The following is a 21,171-nucleotide window of genomic DNA, read 5'->3' on the forward strand; positions in this document are numbered from 1 at the left end:
GAAACCACAGTGACATCTACTGTTTTTTTTTAAAATTACATATTTGTCCTAATTTTTTCGACTCTTCTTGCTTCTTATTCTCTCTCCTCTTTAAATGTTTTCATAGATGAACATCTCAAGAGCCCAATGTAACAAAATAATTATGCTTTTTACGGATGGAGGCGAGGAGAGGGCTGAAGAGATTTTTGAGAAGTACAACCCTAAACAAGCGGTATAAATCTTCTCCATTATTAGTTTTCTTTAGTTGTAATATTCATTTTTCAAGAAAAAAAATGTGTCTCTCTATTTTCAGGTTCGCATCTTTACATTTTCAGTTGGTCAACACAACTATGACAAAGGACCAATCCAATGGATGGCTTGTGCTAACAAAGGTACACTAAATCTCCCATGTGTAAAGAACTAGATTAGTGCTGATAAATGATTATTACTTACCTTAGTATTAAAATTTAACATTTGAACCTAAACAAGAAGATCAAATTGTAAATGTAATGAGTATTTGACCAAAAAGTGTGGGTAATTCCTAGTCGTTTAGTCATTTTAAGGGATTTGTAAAAGCGACAGAACAATAGCAGGAAGGAGAAAGCACATAGTGAGTTTACTGGAAATGAACTGAAAAAATAAATGAATAAATAACTGAAAAAGTTGGCGTGACTGGACTGTTTAATCTGCCTTTTCACAAATGAAGATTCTGCTTACTAGTACTTTGCTAGTTTTTGTGTGAAATTAATTGTAATTTATGCACAGGACAAGTCTTTAATCAACCAAGACTTTCTTTAGTCGACTGCAGTAATCATTTCTCATGTAATATTATGTTATTATGGATCCTCATTAGTGTACTCCAGTTCTTCCTGGGCTCCATTGAATACAAAATCATTATAGTTTGATTTTGTAGACACAGTATGACCCACAATGTCTTTAGTAAATCTCTACCTACAATATATGTTGTCAATCCGTGTATTTATAGAGGTGTAACATATATAATTTGCTCTCTCCCAGGGTACTATTATGAAATTCCCTCAATAGGAGCCATCAGACTGAACACCCAGGTGAGAATGTAGTTTTTTTTCCCACCCCCTGAGCTGCCACCGAAATGTTTGCAAACGGCGCCCTCTTGTGGTTGAAACCTTTACCAACAAACTACACATTTGATTTCAAAGGAATACCTGGATGTTCTGGGCAGGCCCATGGTCAAGGCAGACAGAAGGGCCAAGCAGGTTCAGTGGACCAATGTCTACCTGGATGCACTGGTATGTTAGGGCTTTATAAGGTTTTTATATCACTGCACTAATTGTATCCATTATTACTGTATTAATGAACTGTTGTACTCACCTCGAATAGCAGCGCATCATGAAATACTACACATTTAAAGATAAAATATATCTCAAGTAGCTGTTTTTGGCATGTTTACGCCCTTATCTACATTTAGGCGACTATGTGCTTTAGAGCGCTGTCTGGGGCTCAAGTTCAGTCAAGTTCAGTCCATTTGTTTAGGAGATAACACACTGCCAGCTTTCTCCACTGTTCATCTTGATCCACAACAGAAACATATTTGTCGTTTGGGAAAAAATTCAAACCTCAAGTGGAGGAAGTTTGTATGTATGTATCTCACAAACCAAGCTCATACTTAAAAGAGATAAAATACTGTATTATGAGATGAATATGGAGGGGTTTTTTTTTCACTTTTTGCTGCTTTTACTGGACAATATAGGGCAAAAAGACAGAATTGACTCATTTGCAAGAATACAGCTTTAAAGCGTCTCTCTTTCGTGTTTATCTTTGTGCGTACTGCAAGATAAAATGAGTTTGTGTTTGTGTTGCAGGAGCTCGGCCTTGTCATCACTGGGACCATGCCTGTTTTCAACAAGACCAACACTGGCTCAAAGGTACACAGAGGGATACACTCATCTGTTTCTTCACTCAGCCTCTTTGAGTTTTCCGCCGTGACGTTAAATGACTTTGCCTCCCTCCTGCTCAGTCATTCTGTCTCTATCTGTCCGTCGCATCAATCTTCTTTTTACTTCACTCCTTGACAGAATTGACTGTACCTCTGACCTTAAGACCACATCCAAATTGCGAGTCAGCAGTTCTGTCACACAGCATCATTCTAACCAGACAAACAAACACACATTCAACATGAATACTGTCAATTACTGTCCCCTCTAACCCCAACACCTAACGTTTATCCCCTGTGTCGATGTGGCTGTCCATTATATTCTTTGTTGATGCTTAAAAAGAGCAGAGAAAACCTCCCATGAGCACCAACAGGAAGAGGAACTAAGACGTCAAAGCAAAGATCATAAAAATGATCAAACCTGCAAATCACAGAGACAAATGTAGTTCAAGATGAGTTTTCATGTCAACCTCGGAGGAGTTGGGTTTACTTAAGCTGTGACTGAACTGAAGTGAGAGTGGAAATGCCTTGTCCGTGAGTCATGGCAGCGTGTAAAGCTTTTGGGAATGAGACAGTCCAGATTTCAAATGCTGTCGGTTTCCTTGAAGTCATTCAGAATACGCAGAGGGACTTGACTTATCCCCGAAAGAACAACAGAGATCTGAAGCCGGTCTTGTAGAGAGAAGGTCATCTTCCTGTGACGACGGCCTCACTTGTGTTGTGCTTTCAGAAATCACAAAACCAGCTCATCCTTGGAGTCGTGGCCGTTGATGTTTCCTTGGAGGACATAAAACGCCTCACTCCTCGGTTTACTGTAAGCGAATGCACTTACATACGCTTTTTACATACAGTCTGTGTGTTTGTGTTTCACCGAGCCAACAGGGGAAATGAGAATGCAAACAAAATGTGGACTAAATCATGGCTGAAATGCAGATAAACGATGGGAAGATGAGCACTAGATTAAACCTACACCAGGTCTAACTTTCCATTTTCTTCAGCATCAGAATCAGAAAAGGTTTATTGCCATTGCTAATGAACATAATTCACAAACAGGAAGTTGCTTTGGTGATTTGGTGTAACATAAAACAATGAACAATGATAAAACAACCTATATAAGCTTTTGATTGGATTGGATTTTGCAATGGCCCAGCAAAAACGCATTTAAACCACTAGCTTTTATATTATTTTACAGAAGAATTGTCATGTTCAGCTTCAATCCTACATAAAACTTGACAACTTCTCCTCTGCTTCTAGTTCGGACCAAATGGCTACTACTTTGCGATCGACCCGAATGGCTATGTGCTGCTTCACCCAAATCTACAGCCTCTGGTGCGTCGTATTTGTCTTTTATTGTCATTATTTCAAGCTAAGGCCTTTGCCACTCGATGATCTGCTCTGTTGTGACTCACGCTGCACAAACGAGAATGATTGAAAACACTGCTCAGAGCGATCGCACAATCAAAGGCTTCAGAAATGAGCTATAATGGTGAGTATTGCACGGCTAATTAGATGTAGTTCCACGCAGACTGCCAAGTTTGACGAACCTGTGACTCTGGATTTCCTGGATGCCGAGATGGAAAATGAAGTTAAAGTGGAGGTTTGAAAAGACATTAAAAACATGCAATTTTATTTATATTTTGTCCTTTGAAATCGCACATTTATGTAAGTTTGTTTGATTGTTTGCTTGATAGATGAGAAAAAACATGATCGACGGCTTGAAAGGGAAATACACAATGACGACTTTTGTCAAATCCCAAGATGAGGTAATTGTACACGTTTGGCTATGTACTGCACATGTGTTCGTCACTCACAGTAAACGTTCTGTGTACCTGCAAAAGCGTTACATGGACGTCGGGAGCAGGACCTACACGTACACCAACGTGAAGTCGACAGATTACAGGCAAGTCTTATCAAATTGTCATTCGTTCTGAGCAGAAATACAGCGACTTTTTTCCCCCTGTGTTCCTTCAGCCTGGCCCTGGTCCTCCCCGAGTACAGTAAGCACTACATCCGGGCCACGATCGGAGACACCATCACTCAGGCCAAATGTAAGTGCGGCCTCGGAATCCTGTGTGTGTCAGTTCTCTGTAACATTTGTGTCTCATTTACACAGACAGTAGACTTAATAGTTCTGACTGGAAAATGACTCCTAATGCACTCCAGCAGCCTCATACTTACTCCGTACAAGTTTTGAGTGAACATACAACTCTTATGGTTTGTATCAACTATTAGCGCATAAAAGATTCAAATGGACTTTAATCTGCTCTCAGTTGTGGTGATGTTCAAAGGCCTTGTCAGCAGACAGCAGGACGAGTGGCCCGGGTCTACTGTTTCATAAACGTACTTGTGCGTCTATACGTGAGATGTAATGCGTTCAGACCGGGCTTCAATACGGTCCCGTTATGCTTTCATGTCTCTGTTGAGCCGGGTCTGTTCTCGCTTGTAAAAGATGTCACTGACTCATAGTGTTACTCAAAGGACTGTTTAATGGCGTGCTGACTGCAGTGACGATGGAGCCGCACTTGATTAGTCTGTCTGTCTGTCTGTCTGTCTGTTAGCGTGTTGTATATTGTAGTTAATAATTCATGACGTTAATTGAGCTTTATTACGAAAACAAATCTTATGGGTGCTTGAAATGGAGAGCCTTGTGTAATTGCTGAGAAGACTAGATGTAATTTAAGAAGCTGCTCAGTTACATTTAGTGTTTAGTGTAGTTCATTTTTAGTTGTTAAAGTTTTTATTATTCGCAATATTCTTATTCAAGTCTGAATAAAATATTGTAAACCCTTTTTCTTCCTTTTCATCTCCCTTCTCCTTTCCCGATGTCTTCACCTCCTCCCGTCTCTCCTGAACCCTGCTAATTCTTAATGTGTTGGATCCTCCTGCAGCATTTTTGGGCAAGTATTCTCCTCTTGTGTATTTCCTAATATACGTTGTTATTTGAAATTACATGTTTGGATTTACATGTTGTGCACGGCCTTGCTGAAACCCTTCATTTAGCTCTGTCTTTGTGATATAACACACAGTTTTGTCATAATGATGCCAGCTGACACCTGCTGTTACATTTATACTGCTCCAGTGGTCCTCAGATACTCTAAACACGACACGGTTTTGTTCCTGATGGATTTAACAAGCACATTTTTTCATGAACGTCATTCTTCTGACACGAATTTTCATTAGTTCGCAAAAACAACTTTCCTTACTGCGCAATAGCTATCAGTCTACAATATCTACCGCACTTTTCAAGCACTTTCTGAGCAAAGAAAAGCACATGGCTACAATTACATCACAGCCCCGGCCACCAAAGGGGACGAGGAGTAGCCCGTGTCGTCATCGGAATAGAAACTGCAGTACTACTAGCACAGTTGTCAACATAACGTGCCTGGTGCAATGTCAGAGCACTGTTTGGTTTATGCAGAGCTGGTTTGCAGCTAATATTTTATGGTTTGATCAGATGCGCACATGGCACCGTAATGCAAATGCATGACTGAAGTTGGTTTAGACCGTGGATTTACTTTGTCACAGAAGGAATTTTAATAAAAACGCTTAAACTCGCGTCTAAATTATCCGACCACATTAGAGGCTCCTCTTTGTGCCCCCATCAGCGCTGTCTTCATGTGCATCCAAAGGCCTTGAACCGTTTGATTGGGAGCAATATTTCTATTCAGGACTCGTTCTGTGAATAAAATATTGTGTCACCTTTAAACCCTGTGGTTACACCCTGTCTCTTCTGCCTTTCTCTCCCCTCTTGTCTTCACCTCCCCCGGGACGACCCTCTCTCACCCACTCTCTCTCTCTGCTGGGATTATTTTCCACTCCAGGGAAAGAGGGCAAGTATTTTTTCCTTTACTTTCATCTCACTCCTCTTGTTCTTGAGCTCTGTCAGACCTTAACACGGCGTACTGTATTTGACCTACACCGTATGTATGCCTTATATTCTGACTGACTGACTCTACAGATTCTGTGGTTATACCAAAAACAAAAAAAGAACTTAAACGTTGTATCAAGAATGATGAATGGTGAACACTATATTTGCTTGTTTTCTGATATAGAGCTCTGGATTGTATCGTAATGTATCAGAGAATTTAATCGTATCGTTAAACCAGTGAGATTTTAAGATGCTAAATGCTAAACATATGATTCGTTCAAAAGTATTCTGACACTACTGTGTGATAAACATATATAGCAGCTTATCAGCTTGTTCCGCAGCTCTTTTGTTATCTTTTTTGTCTCTGGACATTTTACACGTCTGGCCAGAAACATAACGCTGTTGACCTTCAATCCCGAGCTCTATTAACTTGAAAATATGTTATACCAGTTTCTGAAAGCCTTCTCGCGGACAAGTTTGACGAATACGGCTACACTTTCATCGCACCCAGGTAAGTCCAAGGGTTTGGCTGATCATGTTCCACACTAAATGCAGCATCTAATAATGTATCACACCACAGAGAGTACTGCAAGGACCTGAAGACACCGGACAAGGAGGGCAATAACACAGAGTTCCTGATGGCGTTCAACATTTATATCGACACAAAGACACCAAACGATCCCAAGTGTAAGTCTAATTTTAAGTACAACTGTTAAAGTATAAAAGTTCAATTATGATATAGATTATTCGTACTTTTTAATCTACGGAGGACATTTTGCATTCATGAGAGGGAGATGGACTAAATATGCACATGAAAGACACATTATAAAATGATTAATTGTTCAAAAAGTACATTTTGCATAATATAAGCAATTGCTGCAGTTGAAACGTTTTCTCTAAAATCTGAAAGTATTTTAGCCATCTGGCCCCTCATTTAGAAATCCCTTTGGAGTTTTAATGGACAAAGGCTAAACTTTTCCCATGAGTGACTTGTTGGAGTGGAATACAGGTCTGGGTGGATGGTTTTGGTGTGCATGACCGGGCATTCCTTGTTATATGGAAATCTTGTGTTCGTTCTACCCATTTGATGCTAGTGTTAAAAGTCTGACCATCACACGGCTGAGTGCACATGTGGATGAAGTGACACACACACAATCTCACACACACAAATATTCACCTCTAATATGCCCTCCACACTCTGCCTATAGTTTTTCGACCTCATCCAATTATCCAATCCAATTGTGTTTGTGAGAAAGAGCAGGACACGTCAGGCAAAGAGTACGAGTGGACCAATAAAACACTAATCAGGAACCAATGGGCCTTGCTTTTAACATTTGAGCCGTGCATTATGTCTTCCACGATGCTTATTTGTATAATAAGGGGGGCACTAGTTGGGTCACACCCAATTACACATAATGAGATGAATCTGCCATGACAGAGGACTGTCAAGATTAAAATATATGCAATGCTGTGAATAATATGGTAAATATGTTTTTAATAACCAATGTTCTTCCTGTTTTGTGCTCAGATAATATTGGAGGGGGGGAATTTGATGTACAATCCATGCAATTCTTTGAAAAGTACGTTAGGAGCCAAATAAGGGAGGGAAAGGTTTAATGGAAAATAAGAATTATACAACATTTACAGAATGTTGGTTTGTTCATTATATGCTTCACACATTTAACCAGCCTATAAAACCACAGACCCAAATATTATTTTTGCTATGATTAGCTGCTATTTTAATGGAGTCCACAGTGAGAACAAATGGAGTGGTTACGTTAGGCCCATGTGGGCTATTTAAGAGCTCAAGTATTGTTACACTTTTTACTTGGTTAAGCCACTGCAGAAGTTATAAGTACATTAGGAATTTGTGGGCTGCCTTCAATAAGGGTATCCTTAATGAAAACCACAGCGGGCAGTAGGTAGGGGGTGTGTGGGGTAGTGTGGCGGGGAATAAAGTGTTAGAGCAGCTGTTCTCTCTGATGTGTGTGGTGTGTTATAAAGATCGGAGAAGGTGGTGGAGGGATCAACGAGCCTGGATGTTAATGGACTGGAGAAAGTTGTTGGAGAGTTCAAAGTGGCTGTGCGCTGCAAAGGAACGGACCAGCGCCTTTTATCACCTGTTATGTTTGTCATGTGGTCGTGTCGGACGTCTTGGAAAATCATTTTTTACACCAAGCCTTACCTACCACCTACAACTATTCATAATGGGTTAAAGAGTCCACCTGATTTAATATGAGTCCTTAATGTGTTTTAACTGTATTATTGTTTAATTGTCTGTTTAGGTAATGTTGAACTAGTGAACCGACTGCTTTTGGATGCCGGCATCACTTCTGATCTGATAAAGATTTGGAGAAAGACTGAAATGCCGTAAGTAGCTTGGGCTTATAATACTGCATTTGCAATATGTAACTAAAATAGTCCTACACTAATCGTAAAGGTTTACTCTGTAACTTTTCTGGTGGGGGTTCATCACATGCGTGTGTCCATGGAGATATTATTGTGTTGCCTGGAATTTTCCACTATAAACTTGCTCTAATCAATTGCATTGCTAAAACTGTAAGCAAGCTCGCCCTTCCGCAGATCTGACCGGTACCTTGGCATGGTGGCGGCTTGTCTTGACTGAGAAAGATTCGTTCAATGTATTATTACTGTGGAACATTCTAGGCAAAGCAAAAGCATTTCTATGAAGACATGGACCATCCACTGAAAATTTTAAATTCAAAGTATAAATACTGACTGTATCTGCTGTCTATATAATATAAATACTGACTGTATTTGCTGTCTATATAATATAAATACTGACTGTATTTGCTGTCTATATAATATAAATACTGACTGTATTTGCTGTCTATATAATATAAATACTGACTGTATTTGCTGTCTATATAATATAAATACTGACTGTATTTGCTGTCTATATAATATAAATACTGACTGTATCTACTGTATTTCAGGAATGGTGTGACGGCCAGATTCGTGGCCACTGATGGAGGCATCACTAGAGTCCATCCAAAAAAGTAAATGTTGTATTCATGTGATAAACCTTTCCTTTACATTTACAGACGGTGAAGTCTACCGTGGTGTGTTAGGTTTATATCACCAGTTTAGATGTGTTTGACAGTGCTGGCTTTAACTGGAAAGAGGAGGCAGAGACATACGAGTCGAGTTTCTACAAGAGAAGTTTGGACAACGATCTGTATATCTTTACCCCCACACCTTACATTGATCGGGAAAATTGTAAGGGTCACAGTACATTATGTTTCTTATAACTACTTGCCGTCTGCGCGCTAAAGCAGTATTTCAACATTTTCCACACAGCGAGCGATGACTGTATACTCGTGAGCAGAGCAGTGGAAATCAGCCTTCAAAACATCACGATTAAACCTGCTGGTAAGGCCATTCAAATTGACCTGTGACTTTCTCTCACTAATCAATTCAAACCACATTTGTTTTGTCATGTTGTCATCGTCATTTGCCACCTCGAGGCTTTAACCTTATTACACACATGCACCTGACGCACACCGGGGACTTGGCCTTTACAGCTAGAGAAGCCGTTTGTCCGTTTCCCGCTCTCCCTCTGACATAGGCACACAAACAAATGCATACTAACCACACATGACATTGTCTGCTCGCCTGTGATGTCGCGCCAAGTTAGCATTTGCAGAGTTCAAAGAGGAAAGTTAACTCAGGGGTTGGCTGTGATCTAAGATGTCTGCGCTCTGTTTGATCGCAGTGGTTGGAGTGAAGTTGGACATCAATACCTGGATGTACAGTTTCATTAACACTACACAGAGACTGAACGTGAGTACTTTTTCTTTAGTATCTTAAAACTGGGGTCCCTGGCTTTAAAACTGTGAAAATAGAAAGTAGATATTTAAATTTGTCCCTAACACTTACTTATTTGATTATTTTGATGGTTGAATTTTTAGTGCAATGATGAGATCTGTGGCTGCCAAAGAAATGATGAGGTGAAATTCAAACTCTTTATTGTTGCAATCCATTCAAGACACTTTGAACAGTAATAATGCAACTGAATTGCTATTGTATTTCAGTATGTCGACTGTGTCATTCTCGATGATGGGGGTTTTCTGGTGATGTCCAACAGAGACACTTATATTGATCAGGTAAGTACCATTTTCCCTTTTCACAATTCCTTATAGTTACAACCCGTGCCAACTGCACTGTGGCTCATTAAAGAAACATGATGAAATCTTACCTCTGTAGTCTAAGGGGGGCCAGAAAATCTAATCCTCAAGGAATTTCCTAAATTCAAATTTTTATTTCCATATAGCTGGACAATATCTTGTAATCAGTATTAAATGCAAATCAAACTGTCACACATGTCTTAGGCAGTGATTTGCTGGAGCTATTATGTTTCAGTGGTGGTATAATTGTATCAGGAACCCCCCGTTTGACATACAGTAAGTGTGCACAATTTCCCCATTGCCCCATGTTAAACGCTGACTTGGGCCCCCGCTGGTGTCTGAGTAAATGTTTTTTCATGCTGCGGCTCCTTCCTAATCAGAGCTGGGTGTGCGCTGGATAAATCAGTCCCTCTGAAGTTTGGCAGCAGCACTAAAACCCAGGGGCCTGAGGCCGTGTTTGGAGAGGGCAGTGTGCCCTCAATCATATTTCCTACAGGAGCAAAGTTTCTGCTTTGCTACAAGCTTCTCGCTTACTCTTTATATTTATGTCTTCTCTCTCTAGCCCATTCTTTTAGTTCTCAGAAGTCCTCAGGGAGTCTGCAGCCAGGCCTGTGACTGTTAATTCATTATTTGTGTTATTGCACGGGGAATGGAGAGAAGTCTCACTTTACCTTATAGATTGCACGATTTATGTATCTTTTGGCTGTCAGACTGAAGACGATGGGTTGTTAGCAGTGACCTTACTAAGTGGAAGTATGGAATGAAAGGGGTGCAGAGCATACAGTATCTCCAGCTCAAACACCTTGTTGAGTGCTGCAGTTTACCCCATATCTCACACCCTCCCACAAGAGAGTACTTCAACACTCCCTGACACGTCCTGTCACACCTAAACTACCAGATAAACATTTTCCTACCCAATTATTATTTTAGGGGGCTGTGCTAATTAGATCATACCGTCCATCAACCTGGTTCTAGGAGAGTTATGGGGTGTGTTTTGAATCAATCACACAAGCCCTGTCTGAATGTGCCTTTAGACAAATTGTCCTCATATCAGACATTATCAAATTTAAATGATTTCCTTAATGTGAGTTTGATATCTTTATGTTTATGCTGGAAAACTCTTTGTGTTTTAGATTGGAAAATTCTTTGGTGTTATTGATCCCATCCTGATGGTGAGCCTGGTGAACTCATCGTTATTCACCTCTAAGAAGACCTTCGACTATCAGTCTCTGTGTGACCCGGTGAGGGAGAGCAAAGCGGCTGCAGGCCTGCGCTCTGTCTATGTGGTAAGTTACATAAGCCAGAGACGACCTATCACACCACCATATAGAGACATTAAGATATTGATTCATATAATTGCTAGTTCAGGAACACAAACCGACCCACAAAGCCCTATAGAAGCAATTGCCTCATCAGTCTCATACAGAGCTTAGGTCTCTCTCTAGTGGAGTATAAATCCAGACTGAGCAGATAAGAAGCTCAGGGGATGGTGAAAGCAATAGGGAGAAGGTCTGTAATAGTAACATGATTAGGTGGTCCTGCACTGAGCCAATGCACAAAGTGATTTTGTAACATGTGCTGTTTTTCATCACTTCCAAAACTTGCAAGTCTGAAATTATGAAAAATTGGCTGCAGGCGTCCAGTGATAATGATACTGAAGACATACACAAAGCATTGTACATGTGCTGAGCGTTAGAGCCACACGCTGATGCCTGCAATAGAAAGAAAAACAGTTGTAATTCACAGGTCCCTATTTCCCAGCACTAATTGGCAGCTGTAACCACATAATTTACCGACTTGTAGTACATGTGTACAGCACGCTCTAGTCACCGAAGTGAGATGAAAGATGAAGATGTGAGTGATCAAAGGCCTGGTGAACAGTGAGCGATGCCTTTGACACGATTAGTTGAAACTCCTGGATGACTCAACACAGCGCAGACTGCAGCGAAAGGACGCTGCACTGATTCACCAAAACAAGGCCCTCGCATGCTAACCATAATCAAAGCAACATGTTCGGACCTGTTGTAACTGTGTCTTTTTTCGCTGCATTTATCTTTATGTATCATGTTTTGTACTGCAGGTTTTAAGTGTTTCCTCATCAACACTGCCGAATACATATTATATAAATGTGATCTACATTTGACAATATTATTCTTTTCAGCCCACCATTGCAGATATCCTGAATGTCGGTTGGTGGGCAACTGCAGCAGCTTGGTGAGTTTAATTCTTAACATAAAGTAGATTATATCGTACTTGATGATGACAGAAAAAACATTGTATTTTATAAGTTTGTATATTTGACAACATGGGTGGTCTCCTTCTCCAGGTCTATTTTGCAGCAGCTTTTAGTCAGCATCACATTGCCTTCCTACCTAGATGCTGGTAAGTCTCTGGCAATATATTTTATCTAATATGTATTTTATTTACTAGATATTTAAACGTTTTGTGCACTATAAGCCAGAATCAAACTCTACAACAGATTAACAAGTCTTAATACAGATGTTGAATACATGCACAGGTGTCACCTGGATAGTTTAAAAACCCTCCAAGCCTTCCTGTCTCTAAAGTTTGATATTTGACCTGCCTCTACATCATTAACTTATGTGACATGAATACTGATTAATACATTTTTGTTTCCTAGCGGAAATGGATGATAAGCTATCAGATGCCATGCTCAAAGAAGTGTGTATCACAGAGCAAACTCAGTACTTGTTTGAGTCATCCAACCTGTCTTTCAGAGGCACCGTGGACTGTGAAAACTGCTCCAGGTAAGAGTGCCACATAAATCTCTGCAAACAAGGAGCATTAGGAGACAAACAGAGCTGTGTGATGTGGGACCTCTCAGGCGTCGTCCCCAGAGGTGCCACTCAGAAAGAGTTATAAAAGTTCACATGCCATAAAGGTGAAGTCAATTCACTTTTTTGGACCACCGTCCTGCATGGCACACATGTGGCTTGCGTACTTTTTAAGGTCCCCTCGTGCCGGCTAATAGAGTGCCTGACTGCGTGCTGCGTGGCATTCCTGCACATTAGCTACACACATATGTTTCTCTTTAATGACTGTCATAAAAAAGTGAAGAAAATCATTTGTGCACCGGTGACATGTGGCTTTCACTTAAGGTGCGGCAGAAAAGTGGAGTGGCACAGCAAGTCAGTGTCCCCTCAACAATACTTTACCCAACTGTCAGGGGCAAATACATTGTGTTTTTGTCTTTATAAATAAGGCATGTCAAAGCTTCTGCGCCTCAGTGAGTGACTTTAAGAGCGTTGTTTTCTGGACCTTTGTACGCCTCTCAGCAAAGTGTCTTTTTATCTGCATCTTTTCTAAGTTGAATCCGTTGTAACTTGTCTCTTATGATTATGTTCCTCCTCAGACTTTACCATGCTGAAAAACTGCCCAAGACAAACCTGGTCTTCATCATCGCTGATGCAAAACACACCTGCAGATCTTGCGATACCAAGCCACTGATACAGGAAGAGGAACAGTGTATCCTTTTGGCTCAATGCATGCTCCAGTAGAGAGGCTATTTGGTCAAAGTTGTTAGTTCTTTGATGCTCATTTCTACTTTCTGTGCATGGCGATGGGCAGTAACAACTGTTTTGGCTGAAAGCTGCACAGGCTGCTCGGTGTCTGTGTGACAGATGTAAGTGTGGGAGAACTCTGCTCACAAGTTTACAAACAGTTATCATACACTTCATTCTGAGGTCGATTATGGCGAAATCTGCGTCAAAAGGCAAGCACAATTCATCTGGTATTGGGTAATGCTTTTTGCACTGTTTATTATCACAGTTGTCCATTTTAGTGGTTGTTTAGGGCAAGGCACTGCAGGCAAATACAACAAAATCTTAAATTTTGAGATTTATTCATTTAAAACTTAAGTTTATTTGTAGAGAAAATAACAAAAGACATGACAGAAATCACAAAACTTTAATTTCTATTCATTCAATTTAACAATCTTGCTGACACGAGTCGTTCATTTTGTCCGTGCTCAGTGATCCGCCAGATGGAAAACCAAATCTATTGGACCACACTCCAGACACTCTTTCTTCTGTAGTTTACTTACATAAATGTAAAAAAAACATGTAGTTTGAGTTCTTCTCAAACTACATCTACGTTTGTGTCTTTTTTTTGTTGTTGTTTTATGTGTAAAAATGGCCAAAATTGCTTTGGACATATAAATTGTTTAAAAAAAGATAGGGTCAGGTTTAAATATTTTGTTGACATATAAGAGACACATAAATGGGGTATGCATTTTATTATTTGAGTAAGCTAGATGGAGTGGTTAAGGCACAGCACATGTGTGCCAGGCTCCATGTTCAGCCGGCTGCAGTGTCGTGAGTTAGATTCCAGACTCTGATTATTTGCTGCATGTCCTCCCTTCTCTCTCATCCCCCATTTCATTCTCATCTGTCCTACGGGCTAAAAATATAATTGACATAATATATAAAATAAATAAATAATTAAACATCTTTAGATGCAATGAAAAGATAAGATAATCTTTATTTGTGCCACAATGGGGAAATTCCACTGTTGCAGCAGGTTAGACAGGTTAGGAACAGAAGTATCATATCAAAAATAGATAACTTAATCATCTTAATAATAATGATAACACTCGTATTTACAGCATATTGCATGTTTACAGGTGAAAGCTTGTATGTTGAGAGACCAGACTGATCCTTTTTATGGTTGTTTAAATCATTTGTGAGCTTATTCCTGACCATTTGTACAGCCGATGGACCGAATCCTTGTGAAATGGCCAAGACTCCTCGCTACAGGAAAGGCCCTGAATTTTGCTTTGATAAAAATGAGAGTGTAAGTACACCACTGCCTCTGGTTAAGAGCTATTTGAAGTGCACAGCCTTGTCACTGTAGAGGTTTACACATCCTCTTGCGAGGCTGCTGAAAAGTGAGACTCTTTATTTTTTACTAGCCCAAAGAGAATAAGAAGAAGTTGGCAGAAAATCTGATGTTAAAATCAGAGAACCTTTTCAAATCAAAATAGCTGGCCTTGAGGCTACTGTGTGTATGTTTATATGTATTTATGGTTATGCTTTACTATTCCTCTCAACAAAGGTTTCGTTGCCATGGTGGGCCAGACCAAATGGAATAGTATATAATAATAAATATGAGTCACTATTCATGGGTTTCAGGCAAATGATTATTTGTGAGGACTTCCCATTTGAATTTCATAATATCTAAGACATCTAGGTATGTGCCTGAAACAGAGACAAAGAGTGAATCTTTTAAATGTAGATGTGTTGTTTTCTTTTATAAATGTCTTTTAAATATGTCATGTTTTAAAATGTGTGTGATGTTATGTCTTTACTTTGCCCCAGGTCACTATTGAGAAAGATGTTTCGATCTCAATGGGTTCTTACCTGGTTAAATAAAGGCTAATAGAAAAGGAATTTAAAAAAAAGTAATACATTTAAAAAACTCACAAATAAATAAGGTAATCTTAAACCATCCATGCAGTAGTTCAAGAGAGTAGTTCAATGAATGGGATAATGGAGTTTGTCTTGTAGGCCGCGGTGTGTGAGACAAGAAATCAGATTGTCTGCATTTTTACAACTCTTGTACTTGAGCATGTCATCTTTGTCGAGGAATTTCCCACACAGAGACAAACACCCATCAATAACTGTATTCATGAAAAGCTTTTAGAAAGAAACATGTTCTGGGAGTCTGTGTGGGAAATTCCTCCACTGGAACACTGTTTGTTTTCCTATTCTAATCCACGTTCCCTCGTAGTGAATGCCTCTTTCTTGTGACTCTACTAAATCTAATGCTTGTGTTTTGCTAATACTTCTTGCTAACTATGTGGACCTTTGCTGCATGATTCTCTTTCTCTTTGTTCTCTGCTCTGTGATTGGCTGTTGATGTTTAGGATGAGGTCATTTGCTGGCGGAGCGCAGGCTCCCCATTGGCTTCTTCTCTGCTCATGTTACTGCTGCCACTGTTCATGTGCTGTCTCGGGTCAGTTCCATAACACTAGCACTCTTTTTCATTATTAACATTTAATCGTTATTATTCACTCACTTTTAGCACTTTTGGCTCCCTCTGATTTTTCCTCACCTTATGTTACATCATTTTTAACTAATTTTCCATATTTCTTCCTTGTGAATGTGTCTTTTCCTATTCATCTTCTGTCTTATCTCTCCATCCTGTCATTCTTGTGTGCTTTATCACCATCTGTCTTTCCCTCGCTTGGACTTACCTTGCCTCATTTATTCACTGGCTAACTTTTTTCTCCATGCACCTGACTTTGAACCTCTGGTATCTCTGCCCATTTATCATGACACGTCTCATGCAATACACCAGAATGTCTGTCTCGGCTGACGTCTGATTCCCAGTGCAGCGAGACGTTTGTTTAAACACAAAGACTCACTTCCCATTTGCATCCAGACCTTTGTACATCTCTCTAACCGTTTTCGACATTTTTGTTCCTTTCCAAAATTATGATGGTCAGTCATTTCTTTTCTACCTCCCCAGATGTTTAGCATTCAGAGTAGTTCTTTTGTAGAGACACAATGTTTTAATAAAATTTCAAATAGACAGTTGTTTATTCTCAGCATAGCTCCGCTCAGAAGTGTTTATTGTTTCGCTTGCACTAGTCAGTAACTGTTTTTTCTGTGCTGGCTCCAGGAGGAGGACGCTGACTGTGGCGGTGCATCCAGTCTGAGTCCCTCTCTGTGGCTCATGGTGTCCGTGCAGCTGGCACTGCTCTGGGTTCTGAGCTCCAGACGAGACACTGTCCTATCGTGACCTTATTGTGACATCCCAACTACTATTCAACCAAACGGACTCTCAGCAGGCAACCCTGCCACACAAGTGAAGACAAAACAACCAATCACATCCTTTAAGATGGTTTCAGAGGGTCAGTGAGGGCATAAACAGAGATGTATCCGCCGGATGGTTTGAGAACTGGAACTGGAGCTAAATCTTTGCTCTACCCCTGAAGTCCTCCTGCCCTCTGAGATTAGAGGAATCCACAGATTCATTTTGGTTGGCCGCGTTGGACCCTGATGTTATCGAGGAAAAAGATGGAACTGCCTTATGTTTTAGTGTCAATAGGATGTTTTTAATGATAGTGGTAAGGTCAGCTGTTTACTCAAGATACTGATCGGTTTAACTGACCACTGCCAGAAACAACATTGCTTATAGCAAGCTTTATTTTCAGTCTGTTTGCAGTGGCTGGATATGATTTACTTATTTATTTAAACATTTTATTTTGGTAAAATTACTTGGATATATTGAAGGAAGCCAAATTGTGACATCACAAGTTTAGTTTGCGGGATAATGCTCCTAAGAACCTTTTACTGTGCCCCTGACACTGCCCTCTGTCACTGTGTTCTTGCATATGAAAAAAAGACTCCGAACACAAAACTTTTAGTCATAATTTTTTGGCCAATCAACTCTCCAACTGCCACAGGCCACTTTTATCTGGTTTAAAAAGGTTTAAAGGTGTGTTGCCATTGGTGAAGCTGCTCAGTTTGAAACCGGCCAGTGACTCTTTCTCAGTGGACTTAACTCTCTTGTGCCATGTAGACAGTGTAACGTCTTAGCCTGTAGCTACTGAGTGGAAAATAATCTTTTATTTATTTTTGGAATGAAGCACTGTTGTGATGCTTGATTGCCACTTTTTCTGCATCGGATTTCTATTCAGTTTGTGTGGATTGAAAATTTACTACTCCTAAATTATATTGTGTAACCACTAACACGGATTATTTATGGATATTGTACTTTTTTTTTTTTTACTTTTTTTGAAAAATGATGTCAAGTCTAGTGCAGTTTCTAAAGAAATTATGGACATGTCCTTAAATCAGTGACTTTTTATGCACTATTGAGCTGAACAAAATCTGACATTTCGCAACCTTACATACTTTTCCACTTTTTTTTTTTTTAATGAGATTCTGTCAAATGTTTTCTCCTTCTTGTATTTATGTAATCTGGCTTTTTACATCATAGAAATGATCTGGAAAACCTCTAAACAGTCTTCATTTGGTCTGTGCTCTTGTTTTTGGCCTGTGAAAATGAGCCTAATGCTCTTTTTTGTCACTTTTGATCAAGAACAAAAACAATCAGAAATTTGATACATACAAGAAATTATTACTTTATTTAAGAAGAAAATCTGCAACTGTTGGCAGTTGTATATAATGCCATTTGGATTTGATATGCAATTTTAACAACTTCACTTAACAAAATTTTAACTACATTTAGTGGCTTTAGCCCAGCGGTGTCCAAACTGTGTGGCCCTCAGACCATTTTTTTTTTGGCCCTCTGGCTTCCTGCTAAAACAATCAACAAACAAACAAAGTAATACTTTTTACAGTAAAATTGGAAAAAATCCAAAAAATGATCTTATACCAACCTAATATGAATGTTCCGAGCCTCATAGAAACTATGTTCAATGCAACATTTCGAATGGTTCACTTCATTGTTGGGTTGTCTGAGGCCTTCTGCTCCGTATAAATTTCCAAATTCGGCCCTATGTGAAAAAGGTTTGGACACCCCTGTCCTAAAGTTTAGCCTGAATATTTAAATGTATTATTTAATCCAGCACCTTTAAGCTTTTAAAGTCAGGTTATGTAGCATATCTTCCAATCCAACACTTTCAGGTTGTCGCGATCTCTGTGTGGTGTGCACTTTTCCAGCTATATTCTAACAAATTTGGTGAAACTAACAATGCTGTTTGTGCTATTTATTAAATATTAGACATAATATAAAGTGCCATATAGGACTCTTATGGAGAACCTATTATCCTAATATTTATGCAATGCTACCAAGGCAAGATGTAAGTTTCCCAATGCTGCATGGTTGTGGCTGAGTCTGATGAATCTCATATATTTGGTATATGCTCCGTCTGTAGAGTGTGATGTAGGAAGCATAATCTCCTGAGTGCTCGGCATCTGTTTATGATAAGATACATATGGTATGGTCAGCTCTTACTGCCTTTTACTTGGGGAGACAGCATTTGGCTCATCCGTGCTCTGAGTGCAACAAGGAGGCCGGATTGGGCATTGTTATGTGGTATGCACTATTCTCATGTTCGAGGCATCTTCTTTGTAGACCTTTTGGATAAGACACCTTTAAGACCATACTAGTGATTTCACATGTGGAAGCCAAATTGTAACACATAACTTTATAAGTGCTCTTGGCATTTTGCCATTATTAGACCATCAAGAACGCAAACAACATTTCTCTGGTATTTGTGGTACCAAGTGAGATCCAGGCAACTTTATAACAATTATATATAGAAGGTAATAACCAATTTTACTTCCTATTCACAGATGATACAGTAATGTAATTAACACCACATGAATTGTTCTGCCAAACAACAAAATATTATTTCTCATTGATAATGTGCAGAGCAAAGTCCACTTGGAACTTGGAAAGTATTTTGTGACACAGATTCCATAACAAAGCACACACTGCACATTGTGGCGATAACTTAAAAACTGGGAGTGTTAACATGTCAAATCCTGGTATGGTCCCCTTTTTAAGAGTGCATGGATATTTAGGGTATTAATGGCCAAAAAGCTACGCTGTATTGATACTCAGTGGTGAGCATGTACCGTTCTGCTCGTAAGTGCTCCAATCGGATGCTGTCGCCTCAGGAATACCCTCCTTCTAAGTGTGATTTGACGTGATTTTAATTCTGTTGGTGCTCTGTTTTGACTGTGTGGATTTGCCTTTTATTTATGGAATCTTAGAGATTGCCTACCGTGTGTTTACTTTGTGTCTATTACCTTTGATTGGCAGGCATGTCAATCACTTTCTTTGCCTTGATAGTTGAAGGCAGGCTCTGAATGAAGGCGTCCACTTTGACAAATGACTCCCCGTGGGCCTCTTTGTCGGTCTTCCTGATTGTGCTTTAATAGTCTTGTAAAAAATTTGTACGAAATGATGTTCTTCTTACGAAAAGAAAAAAAAATTACACTGTTTATAATCCTAGGAGGGAAACGTGTTGTGAGACTAAGGTATATTCAAAATAAAGTTTATGATTATTATCCATTGCATTTTCTTTTGATTGTCACACAAAACAAGGTTTGGTGGTTTGGATTACCTCCAAATTGTGTGAAAGTATTCTACAACAAAAGTTTAAAAAAGAAAAATCACAAATACAACTTAGTGCACGTTGAAAAATCAATCATGACAAATCATTTAGTTGCTCTTCTGATTGAACCCTGCTTGATCACCATCTAACAATCCAAACGTGTAAGAAGAAAAGGAAGTGGCGTGTGCTCTCTCAGCGTCTAGCCAACATCACTTCTGACTGTTGGCCAAAGTCAACAGTGTCCTGCAATAGAGCTGCGTTAGACAGAGGTCCGCAACATTGAACTTGGCTAAAGTACTTATCCATTAACGATGACCCAGAATCTCCCTTGGCTCATAATTTGACTGTAACTTCTCCTTTTCCTGTTGTATGTTGATGAAATGGTAAGTGACTTTCTCGATAGCGCGGCCTGCTTTACGAAAACCTCAAACCATCTGTGCTCAAGTCCAGATTCCTCCAGTCCTCCCAAGTCAATCGACAGGCTCATTTTACCCTTTACTTACTTTATTATGGACATTAAAACCGTGGCCCAAGGTTCTGCACAAGTCCCTACGAGTGGCATAGAAAGCTAAATCCCTCAGGTGCTCTGGGACACTTTATATAGCACCAATTATACCTTTATAGTATTTATTTAAAATGTTAAATATGGCTTTTATTGTAAGTAGCACATCTGGAAAATGACTGTACAGAGACCAATAATCTAACGATGTGTATTTTACAGAGCCAGGAACTGAAACGACTTATGAAATAGCACTTTAGGTAAAGAGGATTTTATCATCAGAGGTTAATTTTTTGTCATATTTTAACCCTTTGGTATGTTTTTTGTGTTATCAACTTTTGGTTAAAGTTTTTATGCCGACAAGACACTAAAGATACCATTATAAACCATCTCATCTTGTGGTTCAACAGCATTTACCCCTCCTACACCTGTTGAATTGTTGTTACTATTGTTAAGCTAATACTCTGCCAATGGTGAATTTAGAGCACTCATTTTATTTGAGGATGTGTAATCTGTTTTTATTTGACTTCGGCTATATTTATTATGCTAAAATCCATGTTTCCGGTAACAGCCCGTGTCCTTGGATCGCTCCTCTCTGTCTTCTCCGGATGAATTAAAATGTCAAGCGCTCACTGAGGAAAGCCTGCCTCTGGACTACATGGCATGAGTACAAGTGCATCATTAAATAACAAGGTTTACAGAGAAGTAAGC

At 39.5% G+C, this 21,171-nt stretch overlaps 1 protein-coding gene across 1 annotated transcript in view; it reads left to right on the forward strand.

Annotated features, from left to right (window-relative positions):
* Nucleotides 1–19,914, forward strand: part of cacna2d1a (calcium channel, voltage-dependent, alpha 2/delta subunit 1a) — a 67,367-nt gene extending 47,453 nt beyond the window's left edge. The window contains exons 12-39 of the mRNA XM_072455078.1: nucleotides 107–211; nucleotides 293–371; nucleotides 997–1,046; nucleotides 1,158–1,247; nucleotides 1,821–1,883; nucleotides 2,622–2,705; nucleotides 3,146–3,220; nucleotides 3,417–3,488; nucleotides 3,583–3,654; nucleotides 3,730–3,791; nucleotides 3,863–3,939; nucleotides 6,210–6,270; nucleotides 6,340–6,446; nucleotides 8,045–8,129; nucleotides 8,717–8,779; nucleotides 8,884–8,999; nucleotides 9,081–9,152; nucleotides 9,496–9,563; nucleotides 9,692–9,730; nucleotides 9,815–9,886; nucleotides 11,041–11,193; nucleotides 12,069–12,121; nucleotides 12,234–12,289; nucleotides 12,549–12,675; nucleotides 13,281–13,393; nucleotides 14,637–14,719; nucleotides 15,792–15,880; nucleotides 16,550–19,914. Of these exons, the coding sequence (XP_072311179.1) occupies nucleotides 107–211; nucleotides 293–371; nucleotides 997–1,046; nucleotides 1,158–1,247; nucleotides 1,821–1,883; nucleotides 2,622–2,705; nucleotides 3,146–3,220; nucleotides 3,417–3,488; nucleotides 3,583–3,654; nucleotides 3,730–3,791; nucleotides 3,863–3,939; nucleotides 6,210–6,270; nucleotides 6,340–6,446; nucleotides 8,045–8,129; nucleotides 8,717–8,779; nucleotides 8,884–8,999; nucleotides 9,081–9,152; nucleotides 9,496–9,563; nucleotides 9,692–9,730; nucleotides 9,815–9,886; nucleotides 11,041–11,193; nucleotides 12,069–12,121; nucleotides 12,234–12,289; nucleotides 12,549–12,675; nucleotides 13,281–13,393; nucleotides 14,637–14,719; nucleotides 15,792–15,880; nucleotides 16,550–16,586 (2,223 nt within the window). The 3' untranslated portion in view covers nucleotides 16,587–19,914. The remainder of the gene's footprint in view (nucleotides 1–106; nucleotides 212–292; nucleotides 372–996; nucleotides 1,047–1,157; nucleotides 1,248–1,820; nucleotides 1,884–2,621; nucleotides 2,706–3,145; nucleotides 3,221–3,416; nucleotides 3,489–3,582; nucleotides 3,655–3,729; nucleotides 3,792–3,862; nucleotides 3,940–6,209; nucleotides 6,271–6,339; nucleotides 6,447–8,044; nucleotides 8,130–8,716; nucleotides 8,780–8,883; nucleotides 9,000–9,080; nucleotides 9,153–9,495; nucleotides 9,564–9,691; nucleotides 9,731–9,814; nucleotides 9,887–11,040; nucleotides 11,194–12,068; nucleotides 12,122–12,233; nucleotides 12,290–12,548; nucleotides 12,676–13,280; nucleotides 13,394–14,636; nucleotides 14,720–15,791; nucleotides 15,881–16,549) is intronic.
* The last annotated feature ends 1,257 nt before the right edge of the window (nucleotides 19,915–21,171 follow it).

Source organism: Eucyclogobius newberryi, unplaced genomic scaffold (assembly GCF_026437365.1).
Source record: "Eucyclogobius newberryi isolate DKJ021-1_F unplaced genomic scaffold, fEucNew1.0.hap1 SCAF_2, whole genome shotgun sequence".
NCBI lineage: Eukaryota > Metazoa > Chordata > Actinopteri > Gobiiformes > Gobiidae > Eucyclogobius > Eucyclogobius newberryi.